Here is a 22,699-nt window from a genome sequence, read left to right as displayed (position 1 = left end):
AGCTGGCCAGCCGTGGCCTTTTCTCTCTCTCTCTGTTTCTCGTCATAGCCCCAGCCACTTTATGTTCCATCTTAACGCTATAAAACGCATTGGGGAAAGCGTTCTTTTTCGTTCCTATTCTTTCAGGGGGGAAAGACTCTGTGGAGACCACATCCTGCCCAGGCTGGGGGGAGGTAACATGTGGCATGTTACACGTGGAAGTGGAGCGGTGGTAGGTCCTACTTAGTAAGGGAGGAGCTCTACAAACACAGCGACCGGGGCAGAGAGACTGCCCAAGGGAGACGCGGGTCCACCAACAGGAGGAACTATACCATGGAAAATACATCACAGGTAGTTGCCTGAAAAGGGAATTAGGCCTGTGGAGACCTACCCCAGTACAGAGCACTTGAAGCTCGTAATGGGTCTGATCACAAATTCCTCCACTGAAAGCCAAGTTAGTGGGATCGGTCCAAATAGATACGCAAAGCACTTACAAAGGCTGGGTCTGCCTCCTCCCGCGGCAGCTCTTGCAGGTTCAAGATCTGGTCCCTGAAGGGGGTCATAGGAACCTTGGGCATGTAGCGCGGTCACGGTCTTATGATGACATGAGGATCTGCCATACCGAACTCCAGACATGTGTAGCTGACAGAGAATCCTTGCAGGTCCCCAACCCTCTTGATGGAAGCTAGCGCTATCAGGAGGGCTGTCTTCAAGAAGAGAGCCTTGAGCTCTACTGAGTCAAGTGGCTCGATGGGGGTTCTCTGAAGGCCCAAGAGGACCGCTTAGAGATCCCAGGAGGGGAACAGGCTTGGCCAGGGAGGATTCAGTCTCTGGGTGCCTTTAAGGAACATGATAATCAGGTCATGCTTGCCCAAGGACTTACCATACACTGCGTCGTTGTGGGCTGAAGTAGCGGCTACATACACCTTCAAGGTGGAGGGGGACAACCTCCCCTCCAACCTCTCTTGCAGGAATGAAAGCACTGACCAAACTGCACATTTCTGTGGGTCTTCAGACCAGGAAGAAAACCAATTTGCGAACAAGCGCTACTTCAGGTCATAAAGCTGCCTGGTAGAGGGAGCGCTGGCTTTATTGATCGTGTCTACAACCGCCGGTGGTTTGTCACTCAGATCTTCCGCATCCCATCCAAGGGCCAGACATGGAGGTTCAAGAGGTCTGGGCGGGGATGCAAGAGGGTGCCCCATCCCTGGGAATGAAGGTCCTTCCTCAGGGGAATTTGCCAAGGACGTGCTGTCGCAAGGTGCATGAGATCCAAGAACCAAGTCCGAGTGGGCCAGTAAGGAGCCACTAAGGTGACTTGTTCCCCGTCCTCCCTGACCTTGCACAGCACCAGTGCAAGTAGGCTCACTGGGGGAAATGCTTACTTGCGCAGTCCCCGGAGCCAGCTGTGTGCCAGCGCGTCTGTCCCAAGGGGGGCCTCTGTTAGGGAGTACCAGAGCGGGCCGCTTTGGGGTGGAGCCTTCACTCTCCGCTGAGCAAGACCTGTCGTGTTGAGGTTGCCGGGGATATGAGTGGCTTGCAGCGATGTTGCTGACTACAAAGGAGGAGATGGCGGGCGAGTTGTTACATATGACGAGAGCGCACACCGCCTTGGCGATTTATGTATGCTATGAACGGATCAAAACATGCTTTCCCCGAATCAGCAGGAGAAACCTCCGCAGGGCAAGGAATACAGCCAGTAACTCTAGGCAGCCCCCGCTGCCAACAAGCAGGGGCCTTCTGCATGTGCCTTGCACATGGCGCCCCAACCCAGTTGAGAGGTGTCCTTGCATTTGAACATCATATATACGGGCAAATTGGTATAATTTTGTTTGAAAGCAAAATATTGTGGGTTATGAGTGCCCACGAAGGATACATCGCATGCATTCTCCGAATTTCCGTGAAAGGAGGTCGCATTTGAAGAATGTATTTGAAGTGTTCTACTTGCTTTTAATAAACGAGACACCCTCGATGACGTATGTGGTCAACAAATGCGAACTCCGTAGGATGCAGCCTTCCAAACGAGACACAGCCCAAGTTTCAGCTCCCGAGTCTTCCTGAGCAGCTGTAAACACTACTGTCAGTATTTGCCATATCAGCTCTAGCCCGAGTCTGATAATGAATGAAAGTTTGGAAGAAGCTGATCGCCCCGAACCACCTTTACAAGCACGACTTGAGCAGGACGTTTCACAGTGGTAAGTTTTAATTTTGTAGCTTTCTTACAAGTACACTGTTGATTATTGTGAACCTAACAAAGCTTAAAGTAAAAGACACGTAGTGCATCTAAGTTAGTCATCATTTGCTGGAATGGGTGTAGCCAAACTTACATCAGAGCTATGAAAGGAGAACAGATGCGTACTCACAGTTTGTGAGCAAGTTAGCCTTGGACTACCAAGGATAGCGGCCGTAACATTACAGCTTGACTCTTGAAAGTAACCATTTTGTTACACAGTTTTAGGTAAAAGCCGGCCCACAGTTGAATAGTAAAACCTTACACAAACAATAACATTACATAGCAAGTAAGCTGAGCACTACTGTGTATTGAAGAAGATGTTTGTAAAAATAGTGCACTGCAATTCACAACATTAGTATTAATATTAATAATATTTTTGGGGGAAAAACAAGATCCATAAAGTTGTTTATTAAAAAAGGTGACACAAAGGCAAAGATGCCACAATATTTATTATTAATAATATAAATTCTGTTTGGTTTTCAAAGGCCTAAGACCGGCCAATTATGAAAAATTTTCATCCTCCATGTTACAAATAATACATAGATTTAGTAAAGCGGTTTTATGATGTTCGCATTTATGGACAGGGTTGGGAGGGTTACTATTTTGAAATGTGTTCCACTACAGATTACAGAATACATGCTGTAAATTGTAATTTGTAACATATTCTGTTAGATTACTTAAGGTCAGTAACGTATTCAAAATACTTTGGATTACTTCTTCAGCACTGGTAGATTTGTTTCACTTGTTTTGACAATAAAAACTCTGTCAGTACAGTAAGACAAAATACACATGTTAAAAAAACATTCTCTGAAAAATCTAAATATCTTATGCAGTGTTGTTTCTAAAACAAGATAAATCAAATTGATCTTGTTTTAAAGATTTTTAGATATTATTACAGGAAAACAATACAAAATCATATTTTTATTTTTATCAAGAATATGATTTTTGCCCTAATATCAAAGGTCTTGCTAGAAAGAAAGTGTTTCACCACTGTTCAAATGCACATTGGATCGAATCATTTATATGTATAAATGTTTTCCATCTTTAAGGACTAAATATTAAATGAAACAAATGACAATAAAATGCAAAGTAATCTCTTCAGTAATCAAAGTACATTTGGAATGTAACTCTATTCTAATTACCAATTATTTAAATTGTAACTGTAGTGGAATACAGTTACTTATATTTTGTATTCCGTTACTCCCCAACCCTGTTTATGGATTATTCATAATATATATTTGCATCGTATTACAAAATATAATTTTTTATAATAGCAGAAGCTTTGTACAGGATGTTTTTGCACATACAACAACGTTTTGGATTTTCTCCAAAAATCACATCCAAAGTTGCTCCAGAAATCAGATAAAGAGCATAATGAAAATTAGATAAGAAACACAGATCCACAATTATATCCTTAAGAGACAAGCAATATGACAAATACAATTTTTTTTACAGATTTTGTAACTTGCTGCAGTGTCCTTGAAAAATGAAAATTGTGCATACTGATGAAATTCTGATTTATCATTCATGCACAATGAACACAAAATCAACAAGTCATCATCCTACTGTAACAATTCCAACTTGTATACATAATGTTTTTCTTTACCCTGATTAACATGAAGGCATGGTCAAAAAGGATAATAAACTCAAAAACATTTGAATGTTTTTCCAATGTCCAGAAAGGGTATATGATCGATGCTTGAAGGTCATCCTGATGTGAGATAACATGCCTCAGAGAAAGCCATCTTCTCCAGAGATATAGGAGAAGCCGGTGAAGGCATTGGAGCTGCTGGTGGCCAGGCTGGGGGTGGGTTCCGGCGTACGGCCCACAGAGTTGGGTACCATCTCTCGGGTAAACTCTGGGTCAATGTGCTGAAGGTCTGCAGGGCCTCTCTGAAGAAATAAGTCACAAGTTTTGTTTCACAACTCGCCAATAGCTACATTGCCAGGTGGAACAGAGTTTAACTGAATCCATAAATAATAAAGTAATGTAGTTTAGAAATAACTTGTATTGATAACCTCTGTCACAGTTTGAAAACATTATGGACCATAGGTCTGAAACTTTTGGTCTAGAACAGACAGGTTTTGTAAGAACGTACCACATTGGGGTTATATGGAGGAGTGATTCGCTTGTTGTAGAGGTCGTCCCAGTTTATGGGTACAAAGAACACATGATTTTTAATCTCCAGCTGCAAGTCACACCAGTTGACACGTTAACAATGACACTTGAACTGATAAACAATTTCACAATGACAAAGACTTGGCTGACTTGAATCAATTGAATTGCCTTTTTAATAACACCATTTTCTTTTATCACAGGGGTTTTCAACCTGTAGGGTGGTTAAAGTGTTACACACAAGTAAAGGAAAAAGGTTAAAAACTGCTGTGAACCTGTATTTTCAGTTTCAATTATTTAGTTACCCACTAACCAGATAGCACATGTACATCTCTGAGAGGCCCGTTTTAGATCTTTTCATCTGGAAAGGATAATAATCTTATTAAAATCTCCTAAACATCTTAAAAAGATCAGATTAACAAACATTAATTTACAAATCATAAACGTCTCAAAGACATCTGCTGAATGTCTTATTGACATCCGGGAGGAAACATAAATTTAGACGTATTGCAGATGTGCAAACAACCAAAAAAATATGTCTTCCAGATGTAAACACACACATCAAATAGACATCTGGGAGATGTACCTGTGCTATCAGTATAGAGGGGGAAATCAAATTAAGTCCCCTTAACTAAATAAGCTACCTTTGTACATCCTCGTTGACCACGGCTACAGCAGAATTAAATGATCGCATTAAGGCAAGTCGAAACCAAATAATAAAATGGACCAGTGATTTATGGAAAAAATAACATACATTTTTTTTATTTAAAGCATAAGGTTGCAACATAACAAAATGTGATAGAATGATGTAAACTTTTCCTTGTAAAACTATTTCTGAATGGCCGAAGTATAAAGACTGTGTTGATTTATAGTACTTTTTTACTCCCACAGTATTGTCACAATAAATGCATGCTGTCTTCTTTTTAAAATCTTAATTAAACATAATTATGTGATTTAAGATCTGAATCCAGCAGAAATGTAAGTATTATCATCATATTTTTAAGCGCTAATGACAGACATATCTGCTTTCCTCTCAAAGTCATCGCTGGCAGCTGGCATTTTCCGCTTCTCATTTGTATAACATTAAGTATTTCTAAATTTTTGGATGCCCTTGAATGCTATCCACGCATGCTCCACACCACTGTCCCCCCCATTGGTGGCATGGAAAACATGGTTTTGATACAATTAACCATTGCTGTAATACAGCAAAATCCATATTGTTGTCACGACACAACACAGACACAGATGGACAGTTGAACCAAGTAGTGGGAGCTTTATTGAAGATGGAAACCTTTCAGGTAATTCAGTATTTGAATGATTTGGTAACTTAACTTGTAATTATAGAATTTGTGTTTCCAGGGAGACTGCAGAAGGAGCGGCACACAAGGAAGTCGTAAGAGGAAGAAGAGTGCTTAGGGAATCATGGAGAAGGATTTTGAGGAGTTGAATGAAGGTTCACATAAGTATAACTACTGGAAGTCAGCAGGTAAGTCTGAGTGTTCCTTGCGGAGACAAAGATGTGGGGGGGGGGGGGTATTTATAGAGAGATTGTGATTATGCAACAGGTGTGAGTGATTAGTAGTTCGGGGAGAGAGAGCGGAGTATGAAATGAGTGGAGGAGTTCAGTGTAGATGTGACATGTGACATGTAGGCTTGCAACACTGGCTCTAGGATGGCCATGGCAGGAGTGGGCATTGGCTCGTTGGTGTGGCAGGTGTAGAGCAAGGAGGCGTAGAGCAAGGAGCCGCGGGAGGTGTGGAACAAGGAGCTGTGGGAGTGACGGCCACCCGGGAGTGGGGCGGGGGGGGGTTATTCTCTGTGGAGGTAGAATTAATGTCATCTTTAGCTCGATCTGTGGTGAATCTGCCAGGCTGCATTTCTAATTTGTATGTAATTTAATACAAAGATACATGTATATATTAATGAACCTGCAGAGTTGCATTCACAATGTGTAAAAGTGAACTAAACTCGCAGTACCTCACGAGATGATCGGAGATCATTTTCAGCATTCTCATGGACTACATTATTCTTGCAAACAGCTTTCAGTTGAATAAAACCGAGAAAAAGGAGTGATAACTCTTTATATGCGCTTGTTTCAAGAGACAGGGTCCTGTTGCATGCCTTTGAACAGTGAAGCAGACACGAGCATTGACGGCTATTCTTTTGTCTTTTCTTAAAAATATAATAAAGTTTGTTTCTTCAAACACGTAAGCATTTCTTGTCATGTGTCACTCCGAGACATCTTACAGGTCACCCACCTTTTGCAGGTAGATGAGTAAAATTACTCGTGCATGAAATGCATTTTGAGAGGAGCTCGCAAACTGGATTGAGTCTCATCGCATTTTGCGGGTGCTATATCAAACCCTGGTTGCACATAAAAAATAACGAACGTTCATAAAATCGCTCGTAGAAAATGCTCTTTACAGCTAAGATCAATAGTTATTGGGGAACGAGTACCAGAACTCTATGAATGTTCGTATGTTGGAGAAGTGCTTTCATTGCACTCAGAGCTCACTGCGCACACACATCAAATCAGATGTGCATCGGCGGCTTTTCTTTTGTCTGTTCTTCAAAATTGAATCACGTTTCGTCAAACGCGCATCTTTTTAGTCTAATTTCTTGTTATATATCTCTCCGACAAGTCTTTCAGGTCGCCTTCCACAGTGGCTGGTACATCAGCAAAATACTCGGGATGAAAAATCTGCATTTGGCGGGTGTTCATTTCAAACCTTGTTCACAAGAAGTAGGCTGTAAAATTCGGGAGAAAGGATACCAAAACAGTGTCATTGACTTCAAGCTTTGCAATCGCACCCACACTTTCTGTGGGAAAAGTATCTCTAGAAAGTTTTAAACTATAATGTTTTGGTGAATGGTGAGAGACCCGGCGAGCCACCCGGTGAGCCACCCGGCTAGCCACTTGATTTTTAACAAAGAGCCACTTGTGACTCGCGAGCCATAGGTTCCCCACCCCTACTGTAGAGAGAGAACATTGCAGTAAAAATCTGCTGCAGTCCTCCGCCGCACTAGAGAAGGGCACTGGTGTTGCCATGGGACTGGGAACATACACCGAAGAAAAAGATGCTGAAGTAGCAGATGGTGTGGTTGCAGAGGTATCGTTCTGGTCTTGCTGAGGTGTTACTGGAATGTTCGCTGAAGCAGCGGCAAGCATTGTCTGTCACAGTTGATTCACCAAATGTGCTTAAATCGGCTCCCGCTGGGTCCATGGTTGCGGTCTAGTCTTCTGTCACCACACAACACAGACACAGATGGACAGTTGAATCCAGTAGTGGGAGCTTTATTGAAGATGGCAACTTTTCAGGTAAGTCAACAGTAGTTTAATCACTTGGTAACTTAGCTTGTAGTGATAGAATTCGTGTTTTCAGGGAGACTGCAGAAGAAGCGGCACACAAGGAAGTCGCAGGAGCTTGGGTGAGTGCTTGGGTGAATCATAGAGAAGGAATGTGATAGTGCGATAGGTGTAAGTGATTAGTATTCAGGGTAGAGAGAACGGCGTGTGGAATGAGTGGGGGAATCCAGTGTAGACGTGGCAATAGTCACCATGGGTTTACTATAGTAATTTTGTAGTAACCATGACTGTAGTAACTATGTTTAATTTTGTGGTTACTATGGTTTTAGTACAACTCCCATGGTTAAACTATGGTTACCATGGTTAATATTCATAAGGGGAGGCAGGGTTGAAAAAAAAAACACAAAAGTAATATGACCAGCCAAACCACACTGTGAAGACTTGTTTGAAATGCTCATATGAAAAACAAGTAATTGACAGCGGAGGAGGATTTACAACTAGCTGTATCATATAGACCCGAGGTACTCAACCAATGGATATGGCAAGCGGCGGTTTTATATTATAGTGTAAAATATAAATGTAATGTTTTATAATAATGTGTGTTATCACGCATTTCTTAGGATATTTGATTGAGGTGTATGTGTGTGGGTTGGGGTGAGCTCAAATTAGTCAAATGTGTGGGGATGTGTGTACTGTAAGGTTGAAAACCCCTGCTTTATCATATAGACTTTATTAAAGCCACAAACTCCACTTGTGCTTTCATCACCAAATGGTTACTTACAAAATCAGCGATAGCTCCTATTCGCCGATGCTGGTCTTTGTGCAGGAGTCCGTAGAGCAAGTGGCATACGGCCTCAGATTTACCAGGTGGCAGGTGAAGAGGTTTATGCAAGATACCATCGTACATCTCCGATACATCTCTGCTGTAGAACGGAGGCTGTTTACCACAGTCATCCAAAGTTCAATTATATCTCATTAACATCAGAGATTTTGGGGTAATGGAATAAAATATATCCAATGTCTGTAAGTCAATCAGTGATGATAACTTACTAAGCTGAACAGCATCTCATAGAGCACAGCTCCAAGACACCACCAGTCCACCGTGCGGTCATAGGGCTCTTTACGTAAAACCTCAGGTGCTAGATACTAAGAGAGAGAGAGAGAATATCACATAACTTATGTGAAGATGAAGTGGATAAAACTCTTAATGCTTCTTGATTTTTACCTCTGGAGTGCCGCAGAAAGTTGTGGTGGTTCCTTCTGGTTCAACACCTTCTTTACACAAACCAAAATCGGTTAGCACCACGTGACCCTGAAACAGATAAAAAAAAAACAAGTGATTTACAATATTAAAATGTTTTGTTTTGTTTCAGCCATCTTTGTTTTGAAAGTATTTTTCCCATTCATCTTTTCCATAGCGATTTCATGAAGTACATCAAAAAAGAGTTGTAAGCCATAAACCAAACCATTCAGCTCCGAGGTGAATCACAACATTACAAAAATTAAGGGAACCATGTTTTTTAAAGAAGCATAGATCAAAAAAGCTAAAAAAATAAAATAAAAAAAAGACCCCAACAGAAGATTAGGGGTAAAGTTATTATTAGCAATCCATTTGCCTATGGAGAAAATGAATGGGATTTTTTTCTTCTGGAACCAGACTGTTGCACTCTATTAAAGACATACATTTATAGTCTTAAATAAGTGTCTTACCTGGGAGTCTAATAGAATGTTTTCTGGTTTGAGGTCTCTGTATGGCAACATAAAGATACGAAAAGTGAGGTTAGGTCAATGGTAAATGAGATTATGGAGTGGAAAGTGATCCCAGTTACTGACCTGTAAACTATATTGAGAGAGTGAAGGTAACCGATAGCACTGGCCACCTCAGCTGTGTAGAAGCGAGCCCTTGGCTCTGAGAAACAGCGCTCTCTTTGCAAGTGATAAAACAGCTGGAGAAAAGAAAACAGAGGTTTTCTAAGACCAACTACTAACAGTAAATATTATTTATATTGCCACACAAGTGGATTGTGACTAAAACAATAACATATAAACTCTAATATGCACTAAATGGCCAAAGTAATATGGGTACCCCCTTTTTAGTTAATATGTTAAGCTATTCCAGTATTTCCTGTGCAGACAAATTTGAATGCTACACCATACAATGATATTCTAGAGAGTTCCGTGCTTCCAAGTTTTTAAATTTTTTTGGCGGCTGTTTGAGGAGGCCCTTTTTATGTTCCTGCATGATAGTGTCTCTGTGGCCCTGTTCATGACCATGTGTATGTGGACATCCCCTTCAAATGTACAGGTTTGTGTATTCTAGGAATTTCTGGCTACAGAAGTTCTTCCATGCCAGTCTCAGTAAATCAGTTCTTTATGGATCTAGCTTTGTGCACATTGATGTGCTATTTAAAGTCAAAAATATTTTTTTATATTTAACAATCTGTGAAATTTTCAGAATTCAATAATATTACCTGATAGTTATACTGTATAATTAATTAGGGGGACATTTAAGAAATAGGTCGACAACGTTGAAATTAACTAATAAATGTATACCTATATAGTATTTTGAACACTAATATACACTAATAAATCTAGAAAATGGCCTCCTTTAAATAACTGAATAAAAATACAGTGATAAACAGCAGCAGTACACTAAACATTTCACTTAAGTCCCTATAAGTCTGCACAGGGCTCAAGTGAATCAGTGAATCATTTGTGAACTAATTTACATGACTTGTCTGAAAGAAACCAACTCACTAAATTTAAGGGATTGTTTATTTTAATCAGTTCATTTGCATGATCTGTATGAAAGTACCGATTCACTTAAATGATTTAGTTAAATGATTTGTGTTTGATTACACCCTTGACTTAATTGATGCGTTCATAATACAACATGATAAATGTAGTAATTTGTGACACTACAGCGCTGCTCGCTGGAAAATGTAGCTCATTACTTAATGCCTCCAGGATTTCGTGATTGCAAGAATTTTTACAAATTCAACCAATCTCATATTTTCACATATACAATCAATTTTATGTAATTTTCACAAATGTTTAGCATAAAACGTGTATCTAACGTATTCCTATCACTTCCTCCATGTTTGACAGCAGCCAAGCAAGTGCTTGAAAAGCCTGAAGCAGTTGCAAAGTGCACAAAGCTGCCATTCAATCATCTCCATATTAACTGTGACGCTTAACGGAGACGCTTAACTGAGTAAGCATCTCCTCCTCAATTCCTTCTCTGTGTCACTGCATGTCATTAACACTGCATGTATAAACCTGCAACAGCCAAGTAGATATAGCTGCAATTTAGTACACCTCCTACCAGAAGCTAATTGACTAATTGTCTAAAGGCTTGACATAATTTTCTGTAATTTTCCAAGCTGCTTAAAGTCACGGTTAACTTGGTGTACGTAAACTTCTGACCCACTGGAATTGTGATATAGTCAATTAAAAGCGAAATCTGTCTATAAACAATCGTTGGAAAAATTACTTGTGTCATGCACAAAGTAGATGTCCTAAAAACATCTAGCCAAAACTATAAACCCTCCAAAAATTGGCCCCATTCATAACCTTAATTTTGTATTTTTTTTTTGGTAATCAACATTATGCCACAAATGCTGTCGATTAAGCTTAACTTGTATGAACCTGGAATATTCCTTTAAGTGAGGCAGGATTTGGCAGAACATTTTTTGCACTTGCATTGAAGTTAGTAACTGTTGTATTCATAAGTGATGATGTGTCCCATAATGTAATTGTCTCATACCTCTCCACCATTGACATAATCCAGCACAAAATAGAGTTTTTCAGGGGTCTGAAATGAGTAGTGCAACCCGACTAGAAAAGGGTGTTTCAGGCTCTTGAGCAGCACATTCCTCTCCGCCATTATGTTCTTTTGCTGATGGAAACAAGGCAGCATTGATGGAGGTAAACAAGAAAACACATGATTTGTGACACCATCCAGCGCAGAACAGAAGTACCAATGAAAATACTACAGTTTGGAACAGTTTCAAGATACACTCAATAGAGCTCTTATCTGTGCTACCTGCTTAGCCAAACTAATAGTATTGAAAAGTATCTGAATAGTTATGATAATAAAACAAATGTGTCATGTGAGTCACTTCCAGTATTTCAAAATCAAAATTCTGTCAGCACTTACAATCTGTGTATCATTTGTTCATTTAATATTCAACTAAGGATCCAAAATTGGAAAAATGAAAAAACAACTTATTTCATTAAATATTTACAAAACTTGTGTTTCGTACGGTCGATTTTGTACTCCAGTTAAAAATAGGAAATAAAAAAAAATGGCCACAGGACACTCTTCATTTTGATCATTTGATTTTCCATCTAAAAAAAACCCTGAAAGAATTGAAAAATGAATTCACAAATGTGGGTGGCCCTGAAACTCCCCTTCTGATTGGTCAATCGGCAGTGTCGTCTGTTCTTCCTCAGTGCCATGAGACAGAATAACATTTCACTATTTTTATATTGTTAAGATGATCTTTTGGCCACCACTTCAGAGCTCTTAGTACCAGAACCGTCAGGCACAGGAACAGTTTTTTCCCTTTGGCTATCCATCTCATGAACAGTTTAAACTGCACCATTGAGCAATAATTATGTGCAATTCACAGTTTAGTCTTTTTATATTTATCCAACACATCCTACCTCTTCTGCCACTACATTTCCTTTTTCGTATTTAGTTTTGCAGTACGAATGTGTATGTGTGTACGTATGTATATGTGTATGTATGTAGAGTAACGAAAGAATCGCTCACTGCAGTTTCATTAGGGTCATTTTCTACAAGCGGCTATAATGGCGTAAACTTTCCCTTGGCTCCGCTGCCTCCCACATCTGCTGCTGTCTGTCAGCCTAAAACATCCATTACCTTCTACCAAAATCAAGGAGGAAATGGATCTTATGAGAAATAGGGCATAATAATATCAATAAATGTTATGCTATGCTAATAAGCTTCAGTGTTTAATCTGCATTATGAAGTATAAGTACAAAAATACAGAAATAAAAGTACAAAAATAAAGCATGAAAAAAGTTGGGGCACAGATGAAAGATATAGGGTGCATTCATGACAGTGAATTATAGTAAATTACAAATAATGCATTGGAAGATTTACCTGTATATATATTATATATAAGACAATAAGTATTTATATATCAGTGGATTGGACTTTGATGTGAACAGCCAGCTCATATCAGTCCGACATCCCCTATTTTTAAAGGGGAATATGGATAGCCTATTATACTGTGCCATAGAATACTATGTGGCAGTATTGTGTGCCTTTTATTATCCGACAAATCTGAAGGCTATGTGTAAATGCTGATTTTAAATCCACTGGTCAAGCTTTTGAGAGACAAGCACTCATGAACTCCTATTAATGAGGAAGTTGCTCACAATCAAGCGCCTAGTTAGAGCTCGCTCACTCTCACGAACGGGGGCGGCTATGGCTCAGTTGGTAGAGTGTGCCGGCTGCTAATCGCAGGGTTTGTGGTTCAAATCCCAGCCCACATGACTCCACATGCTGAAGTGTCCTTGGGCAAGACACTGAACCCCAAGTTGCTCCCAATGGCAGGCTAGCACCTTACATAGCAGCTCTGCCATGGTGTGTGTGTGTGTGTGTGTGTGTGTGTGTGTGTGTGTGTGTGTGTGTGTGTGTGTGTGTGTGTGTGTGTGTGTGTGTGTGTGTGTGTGTGTGTGTGTGTGTGTGTGTGTGTGTGTGTGTGTGTGTGATGCAGTGTAAAGCGCTTTGAATACCGTTAAGGCTTAAAAAGGCGCTATATAAGTGCAGACCATTTACAGTGTTGAACTATTCTTCTATAGTCTTGTGGATTTATGGCTATTTTTGTTATTTCGGTAATATTAACTGAGACAAATTAATCGGAACAATTTACAAGCAGTGAACTGTTATTTTATCTCACAGCCTTGAGGAAGAGCAGGCGATGGTGGAGTTTGACCAATAAGAAGAAAGGTGTGCCACCCACATATGCAAATTCATTTTTCACCTCTTTTAGTTTCACAAAAACGAGCAGTGTCCCTTGGCTATTTTTCTAATTTCCTATTTTTAATTTGAGCATTAAAATCAAAAGTACGAAAAAGAAGTCGTTATTTATTTTTCTAATATTGGTTTTGTAAAAGATAAATGAAATAAGTTGTTTTTACGATTTTGAATTCTAAATTGAATATGAAAAGAACGAATGATACACAAATGACTTACCCACCCACTCATGCATTTACTCATGTTGCACCCATGTGACTTTCTTTCGTGTAACACAAAAAGAGATGTTAGACTGATTGTCACCATTCTCTTTCTTTATATGCAAAAAAGAATGATGACTGAGGCTGTCAGTTCCTAACATTCAGACTAACATATATTTGTTCCATGGAAGTAAGAAAGTCAAATGGGCTTGGAACAACATGAGTAATGTTCATTCAATCTATCTAACACCAGCTACGTTTCCATCCAAGCTGCAAATGTATGCGAGAGAAAAAAATATATCCAAAAACAATGTGCGAATTGTTATGGTACAGAGGGCAGTAAAATGAGATTAGATGATATCATATCACTATCAGAGCTGTGTAATAGTCTCTCAAGTGCTGCTTGTATTAAAAACAAAATAGCTAGATGGCATGTTTGAAAAACAAATAAATACCAACCTCCTTTTTCTTCAATATAACTTTTTTTTGCAAAACCTTTACTGCATAGAATTTTCCATCGGCTTTGAGTTTCGCTAAGAGCACCTGCAATCGAAATGAAATATCAGAATGTGTGTTGCTCCTTTTTGGAATAAAAGTAATTCTGTATTGTTTTTTGTTTTGTTTTTTTTTTTGCTGGTCAATTTATAAGTCACTTATGTTTTCATCAAGGTAACCTTACTAGAGTTCCTGTTAAAGTGTTAATCATTTATGAAGTCCTAAGGTGCGTTCTTAATCAGACAGTGGACTCACCTTCCCAAATGTTCCTTTACCAATAACAGCCATGAAGTCAAAGTCAGTGGGTTTGGCACTGAAAGCACAATTGTATATCATAATGACTGCATCGTAATCATTATCTATGTACATAAATCCTTCATTGTGTGTTCATTCAGATATGAACGTTTCAGGACATTTTGTCCCCGTTTCTTTTTGTGAGGACAAATTACTAATAAACTTTGGTATATCTTACTGAGGGTTGACAGACGCTCCCAGATTGACTTCTCCTGATGAAGATGCTAATGGCTAGAGGGGATATTTAAATGTGTTAGACAGAAATTCCCCAGGCTTCAGGGCCAAAATGCCCCATACATATTATTTTCAGTAGTTTCTTCTTCGTTATCTAACGTGACATTTCATAATTTAATATTATTGACTATGAGTTATAAGTTATATATGTATCAGTTTAGTGCCTTTGTAGACACTGTGCATCTAATATGAAGTGGTTTAAAAAACAACAACAAAAAAAACTTTTTATATAAATATTATATAAATATTATAATTAAAAATCAGTTTAAAGTTCATTTTTGACTCTGATATGAACCAAAACAAAAGGCTGAGCTATCTACAACCTCAGGATGTAATTAAGAGCAATACGAAGAACTTAAAAACGACTTACTTGATTATAATGTGCCATTTTTCTGTTGCGTCACTGTACTTTCTTTCCTGAAAGTGCGAATGTAAAGCTTTGATGTGTCCACCAGCACTGAGCTCTTATGCCGGTCAGACTGTAAATGTAACACTGACAAACTGGATCTTCAGGTTTTTCACCTAATGGGACCATGAAGGACATTTGGTAACTCAGCATGAACAAGTTTACAGAGTAAATACAGCTTTGCAATTCTCTGCAAGTAAGCACTATGAATAAACAATATGTTCCAAAAGGTTATCTCTAATATTTAGTGTTTAGTGCTGACTAAACATAACATAATGAGGGAAAATACATTAAAAACATGGCATTGGTTTTTATGTAAATAATTCTATTAATTTAATCAGTAAGTAAACAAGTTGATATACCTTGCAACATCTGTTAATTAAGTGCTTATTAACACCTCAAACATTTTGCTAGATGATGAAATATTCATCAACAAATATTGATATTAACAAATAATATCCTAAACAGTACTTTCTCCATAGAATTATTAAATCAATAACAATGAGTCTTTAGTCAGTAGCATAAATGTGCAGTAGGATATTCTGCCATTGAGAAATGTACATAGAAATATTACATAAGAGACACTACTGCACTAAATAAGCTTTAGTCAATAAAAATTTAAACTTGTGTTGCATTCTTTTTTCTTCAAAATGGTTTACGAAATTGAACGGAACTTACCTGTCTGCTTGGGAAGAGTGTTAAATAAACAGTTTGTGTTGTGATAATGTGTTGTTGAAGTGCATCATTTTCTGCCCGTGTTTCAGATGCATGTCTGGTTTGGCCGGAGGCCCGAGTGAATAATCAACCATGTGTGTGTGGAAAGAAAGAAAGTGTCAGAGTTCAGCCACTTGTGATGATTGTGTTTTGTTGTCTTTGTGGCTGAGCTCTGACATCCCTGTTTGGTGTCTTGCCTAGTCTATCTGAGAGTGCATGTCTCGTCCTTTTGGCACTGTCATGCATTCTCTTGTCTTGTTGGTTATTGGCACGTGTGCATTGCTCATATGTCATTCTTGTGGCATGCACTTGTGTCAATTGTTTATTTTTTTCTCTCCTTCTCCCCAATTGGGATTGCCCAATTTCCAATGTGCTCTAAGTCCTCGTGGTGGCATAGTGACTTGCCTCAATCCGGGTGGTGGAGGATGAATCTCTGTTGCCTCCAAGTCTGAGACCGTCAATCCGCGCATCTTATCACGTGGCTTGTTGAGCATGTTACAGCGGAGACATAGCGCATGTGTAGGCTTCACTCTATTCTCCGTGGCATCCATGCACCCCAACGAGAGCGAGAACCACATTACTGCGACCACGAGGAGGTTACCCCATGTGACTCTACCCTCCTTAGCAACCGGGCCAGTTTGGTTGCTTAGGAGACCTGGCTGGAGTCACTCAGCAGACCCTGGATTCAAACTCTTGACTCCAGGTGTGATAGTCAGCATCAATACTCGCTGAGCTACTCAGGCCCCCTCATGTCAATTGTTTTGTGTTTGTCACTCGTGACCTCGGGCGCACTTCGCATGGTACTCGCTTTACGCTGCGCATCCGGTTTGCCATCCGTTGTCATGTTGCGCTCTCACAGACACAGCACCCAAATGACACGAGCACATTTCGCAAGAGACAACAGCAACATGCGCTTATGCCAAACGATGTTTGGCATGTAGTATGTTAGAATGCGTGGCTTTGTTTAATTTCTGTATTGCCATGTGTCTCTGAGTCTTGCGTCACACCCCAACTCCTTGTCTCCTCATAAATGTACATGGTTTGACCTCTCCCTTTATTATTATTTATTAGTTGGTATTTATCATGTATGCTGTCCTGTGCTGGATTGTTTCACTTCATTAATTCGCTCATGTCGTTGTGTGTGTTTTGTGTATTGTGTATGTGTATTGTTCAGGGTTTTACCAGGGACTAAAAATAGTTCAAGGAACAAAACCAAAAACAAAACTTTTTGCAAAAGGCACACAAAACAGGAACGAAACCCCTTTGAATAGTTCCGGAATGAAATCATTATTTTAAATGCTGGTTAATGGTTAATAACTGGTTTATTTTGTTATGTAATTTTTTTTCTATGAAACCAAAGACCAAAGGGTTTATCGCAGTAAATTTGTGGAATTACAACACTTATTGTTGCCTAAAAAATGAAGCTGCTTTCTTTTTAGTAGAACATAAGCATGCGTTTTGATTCTGAATGAAACCAGTAGTTTAAAAACCAATGTTGAAAACATACAAATCATTTGGCACCGTCACTGTCGGTCTCCCTCATTTTCTTCAAAGACACATATTTTGAAGTTTTCCCCTGCACTACGTTTCCCAGAATTCACTGCTCTAATCACTTCTATTTGCTCATCATCATCCACACCTACCTTCCATTCCCTCATTAGTTTCCTTGTGTATAAATACCCTTTAGATTTTTTCATTTGTCAGTCCTTGAAGTGTTGCGTTGTGTAGTTAGTTTGAAATGTTTAGCGTTTGTTCGACTCCAGCGATTATTATTAAAAGATTTAAGGCATCTACTCCTGCGGCTCCTCTCTTCCTCTTCCACTCCTAGACACCAACGTTACAATACTATGCTTGTTATGATTTCTATCCTGGCAATTCCCCCACATGGGAAAACATTTAATTGCTTATTTTTGCTTATTTTTCCAATACAGGTGCCTTGTTTATCTTGTGAGATCTGGCAACAGTGCAGCTGGAATATCACCCACCCATAGCACAGAGTACTGTTTTTAACTATTCTTTTATTTAATTCTAACCAGTTACCAACTGGAAAAGAGGCTGTGGAACACCGGAACAGGAATGAAAAAAATACTGTTCCTGCTCAGAACAAAGCGAAATTAAAAACATTTTGTTTTTGGTCCCTGATAGTGACAGTATTGCCTTGACACAAGGGCGTCGCACCCGTGGGGGACATTGGGGACAAAGTTGATTTTGGTCCCCTGCACTTATCCTTTTCCAAGCTAAACCCATAATGAGTCCAAATGTTGGATTTGTATACAGTATTCTTTGTGTTATGTTAATTTGGGCTGATTGAGCAATTGACCATCCATCCAATCACAGGTGAGTTTCATGAGCCGAAACAACCCTTACGTAATAGGCAGTCAGTCAGACAGTCTAATCAAAGCAGCTCCTTTCATTTCTACAAAGTTGCTTTCAATAATTCTCATTTATCCATGTTTTTTATCGCCATTGATGTTGATCTATATAATAATCTAGAGATAATGAACACACAAATGATAGTTATTTATCTGTATATTGTTCTTGATTGACAATATTACGTGAAATGCACTGCAGAAAAAAACAAAGTGCAATCCTTCTTTGAATCACACATTTAAGTGGAGTTTATATCAGCGTATGAGTCTGCATTAAGTTATGCTTTTTACATTATGTTAGTGAGGTAATAGTTTGATAGGTTGTTTTTGGCAATTATAACTATTAAATATGTGAAGCTATTTTTAATATCAGCTCCTGTTTTTTTTTACCTCTATGTTGGTGTGCAGTCGACAAATTTTAGGAAAAAGATAGATCTGCTGTGTTCTCAGAACACTTAGGCATTTTACTGGAGTGAATAGAAATGTTGACATGCTTTTTTATACATGAAAAGGTATGAAGACATTAATGAAACTCATAAATATTATAAGACCATTATTGTTGTCTTTTGATAAAAGTCATGCTCAGCAGCTCAAAAACTGTAGGGAAATGATAGATTTGCTTTGTTCTTATAATGCTTAAAATCTCTACTAAATCTCTTTGTAGGTCTGTAGACATACACATTTTAAAGGATTTATTTCACACTCATTTGTCACCACCTTTTGGCATCAACAGAAATGGTCACTGAATTATTAAATGGATTTTGGTTAATGTAGTCAAAACACTCAAGCCACTTGGATACATCCCACAATGCACAGAGAAAAAAAATGAAATGTGCACAATTGTCATTATTGTAATAGATTAAATAATTTATTCAAGGACCAGCTTGTGTATTTTTGCAGCTAATATACTGCAATTATTTTGCAATACTTGAATCTTTAAAATACTATCAATATTAAAAGCAAATAATATGTATATATTAATATAATACTTAAATCATACTTGTATATTAAAATATTCTGTAATATATTAATACTGCACTGTAAGTGCTGGGTCTGTGCAAGCCACCTACTGACTGCTACCCCTGCCTTGACAAACACCACTAAAAATACAAGCAGAAACCAGAACACAGTAGTTGAATTAAACATTTATTTATGCTGATGAACTGAACAGACATAGATACTCAACTGTACATTATTAAAATATTCCCATCAGAGAGAGAAACATATATCACCGAAAAATCTCAGTTATGACTATATATCCTGCTGGGTTTCCTTTCATATTCTTGAAAAATAATAACACTGATATGACAATCCAAATCATCTCTGTAAAATAGCTTATTTTAAACTATAATATCTTTAACAGCACAATATCTGGAGCACTTCAAAATGTTATTGAGGGAAAAACAATGACATTTGAGTTAGCTCAGAAAGCTCAGATCTCTAGTGAAGCTTCCTACAGTATGAAGAGGCTCCCCCGAGTGGCTCCTCATGTAAAGTGCATAAACATCATCAGGGATCTAAGAAAGGGTACGGTAGCACCAATCAATCGAAATCTGCCCTGATATTCCTGTGTACCAATTTTACTTGTTACCACAACATGAGACTCATGAGAGTGAGTACAATGAATTTTCATTTTTTTTTAAATTTCCCCTTTAACACTCCAAATACAAAAAAAACATCTTAAAAATCCTGCAAGTTGGTTTCAGATGGATTTGTTCTTTATCAGAACATGTAATTTCGCTTTTGAAATAAAGCAACATCACAGCTCAGCTCGGCTGTACTTTCATTTATAGTTTGTCCTGGTTTTCTCTCTCTCTGGTGGGTCAGACATTAAACACCAAACACGTGATGATGTCAGATTCTAAATGGCAAATTTGTGGACGATGATGAGTGTTCACTTCAGGCCTTCATCTGTGCTCTTGAACATTAAAATGGCATTGTGAATCTTCAGTGCAGGTCCAAGCTTTATATTCATGATCTTCACAATGTCATTTTGAGTGAGCAGAAGGAATGCTTCTCCATCGATCATCTGCAGAGGAACATGGTACTTTACTGATAAGCTTTTACAATGTTACAATAGTATAACTGAAAACATGTTAAAAAGTACAGTTGAAGTCAGAAGTGTACATACACTTGGGTTGAAGTCATTAAAACACATTTTTTTAACCACTCCACAGATTTCATATTGCAAACTATAGTTTTGGCAAATTGATTAAGACATCTACTTTGTGCATGACATGAAGTAATTTTTCCAACAATTGTTTACAATTTTAAAGATTGTTTCACTTTTAATGGAATATAATCAAAATTCCAGTGGGTCAGAAGTTTACATACACTAAATTAACTGTGCCTTTAATCAGCTTGGAATATTCCAGAAAATGATTTCAAGCCTTTAAAAATAAATTGCCAATTAGCTTCTGATAGGAGGTGTACTGAATTGGGAGATGTACCTGTGGATGTATTTTAAGGCCTACCTTCAAACTCAGTACCTCTTTGCTTGACATCATGGGAAAATAAAAGGAAATCAGCCAAGACCACAGAAAAAAAATTGTGGACCTCCAAAAGTCTGGTTCGTCCATTTCCAAACACCTGAAGGTACCACGTTCATCTATACAAACAATAGTACGCAAGTATAAACACCATGGAAGACACATTCTCTCTACTAGACATGAACGTAGATTGGTTGCACCAAAGTGCAAATCAATCCCATAACAACAGCAAAGGACCTTGTGAAGATGCTGGAGGAAACAGGTAGGCAATTATTTATATTCAAAGATCTTACTTTTTGGAGAAATGTCCTCTGGTCTGATAAAACAAAAATGTAACTTTTTGGCCATAATGACCATCATTATGTTTGGAGGAAAAAGGGTGAGGCTTGCAAGCTGAAGAACACCATCCCAACCATGAAGCATGGGGGTGGCAGCATCATGTTGTGAGGGTGCTTTGCTGCATGAGGGACTGGTGATAGAAAAATAAATGGCATCAAGAGGAAGGAAAATTATGTGGATATATTTAAGCAACATCTCAAGACATCAGCCGAGAAGTTAAAGCTTGGTCTCAAATGGGTCTTCCAAATGGACAATGACCCCAAGCATACCTCCAAAGTTGTGGCAAAATGGCTTAAGGACAACAAAGTCAAGATATTGGAGTGACCATGACAAAACACTGACCTCAAAAAGCATGTGCGAGCAAGGAGGCCTACAAACCTGACTCACCAGTTACACCAGTTCTGTCTGGAGGAATGGACCAAAATTCCAGCAACTTATTGTGAGAAGCTTTTGGGAGGTGCATTTAAGGGCTTTGAGTGCCTAGAAAAGCGTTATATAATTGTAAGGAATTATTATTATTAAAGACAATGCTACCAAATACTAACAGTGTATGTAAACTTCTGACCCACTGGGAATGTGATGAAAGAAATAAAAGCTGAAATAAATTATTCTCTCTACTATTATCTTTATATTTCACAACTTCTGACTTCAACTCTGTGGCATAAAAGAACAGTACACTCAGAGCAATGTATTTAGCGATACTAGCTGACTTTAAAGGTGCACACATTAATGTTTTCCCCATTAAAACATTTTTACTCCTAAAGAAATTAATTGTAATTTTGAAGCATATGCAATCATGAGATGAGGACTCTAGTCAAATCAGTAACCTTATAAAAGCTGTTTTATTCTACATAGGGCGGACAAACTCATGGGGGCAGCCATTTTAGAATCACATGACCAGCTGAATACTACTCGCTTAATCTCAGTAACCGTCTTGTTATTGGACACTTTCACTCTTGGATTAAATCATGGCTGATTGTGCATAGTGAATTTCTACAATGGTCATGGTCACTGTAAGTCCAAGATGACACAAACAAAAAATACTGATAAGAATGTAGCAATAGGCCTTTTTCACACTTCCGCATTTCTCACTTCTGGGGGTGCCCCTCGCAGGGTAACTCACATCCGGTATCAACAATGGCCACTGAAACATGAGCAAGATCTGCTGAAATCAAAGTCTTCATAGAAATTAAATTGTAAGTAAATGTTTAGTCTGACTTTTGCTTTGTTGTCGACTCTACAGAGCTCTAATTAGGATCTTGATTACATGGTAAAAGAACATTCTGACAACTTTGAGGAAGGGATAACACGACTGAATCCAGCATATTTAGAGCTGCTTCTAGCCCTAGACTACACCAGTAATAAATAACTTGTGAATTCATTGTCATTTCATTCTCTGTGTCTGTTTGGTTTGGCTCTGTATTATCGCAAGTGAAAACAGGAGAAAATCGTCTGCAGCTGCTCCACTCCCTGTACAGCTCCAGAATAAGATGCAAGTCTGATTGCTCGCACCA

The 22,699-nt window shown here is 38.6% G+C and overlaps 2 protein-coding genes across 6 annotated transcripts in view; both read right to left on the bottom strand.

Annotated features, from left to right (window-relative positions):
- Positions 1-2,247: 2,247 nt before the first annotated feature.
- On the bottom strand, positions 2,248-16,078 carry sgk2a (serum/glucocorticoid regulated kinase 2a). Its single transcript, XM_052105512.1, has 13 exons — positions 15,953-16,078; positions 15,239-15,390; positions 14,813-14,865; positions 14,596-14,653; positions 14,305-14,388; positions 11,402-11,533; positions 9,469-9,581; positions 9,346-9,382; positions 8,861-8,947; positions 8,686-8,781; positions 8,417-8,572; positions 4,312-4,401; positions 2,248-4,105 (listed from the first exon to the last, which is right to left on the bottom strand). The coding sequence occupies exons 2-13, from the start codon at positions 15,254-15,256 to the stop codon at positions 3,944-3,946; spliced, it is 1,086 nt and encodes a 361-aa protein (XP_051961472.1). The 5' UTR covers positions 15,257-15,390; positions 15,953-16,078; the 3' UTR covers positions 2,248-3,943.
- Positions 16,079-19,516: 3,438 nt separating this feature from the next.
- Positions 19,517-22,699, bottom strand: part of l3mbtl1 (L3MBTL histone methyl-lysine binding protein 1) — a 44,327-nt gene continuing 41,144 nt past the window's right edge. For all 5 annotated transcript variants that reach the window (XM_052105508.1, XM_052105507.1, XM_052105510.1 and 2 more), the window contains one exon: positions 19,517-20,386. In XM_052105508.1, the coding sequence (XP_051961468.1) occupies positions 20,252-20,386 (135 nt within the window). In that variant the 3' untranslated portion in view covers positions 19,517-20,251. The remainder of the gene's footprint in view (positions 20,387-22,699) is intronic.

The sequence above is a fragment of the Xyrauchen texanus genome, chromosome 35 (assembly GCF_025860055.1).
Source record: "Xyrauchen texanus isolate HMW12.3.18 chromosome 35, RBS_HiC_50CHRs, whole genome shotgun sequence".
Taxonomy (NCBI): domain Eukaryota; kingdom Metazoa; phylum Chordata; class Actinopteri; order Cypriniformes; family Catostomidae; genus Xyrauchen; species Xyrauchen texanus.
The sequence above is the reverse complement of the archived record's forward strand: the minus strand, read 5'-3'. Positions and strand labels throughout refer to the sequence as shown.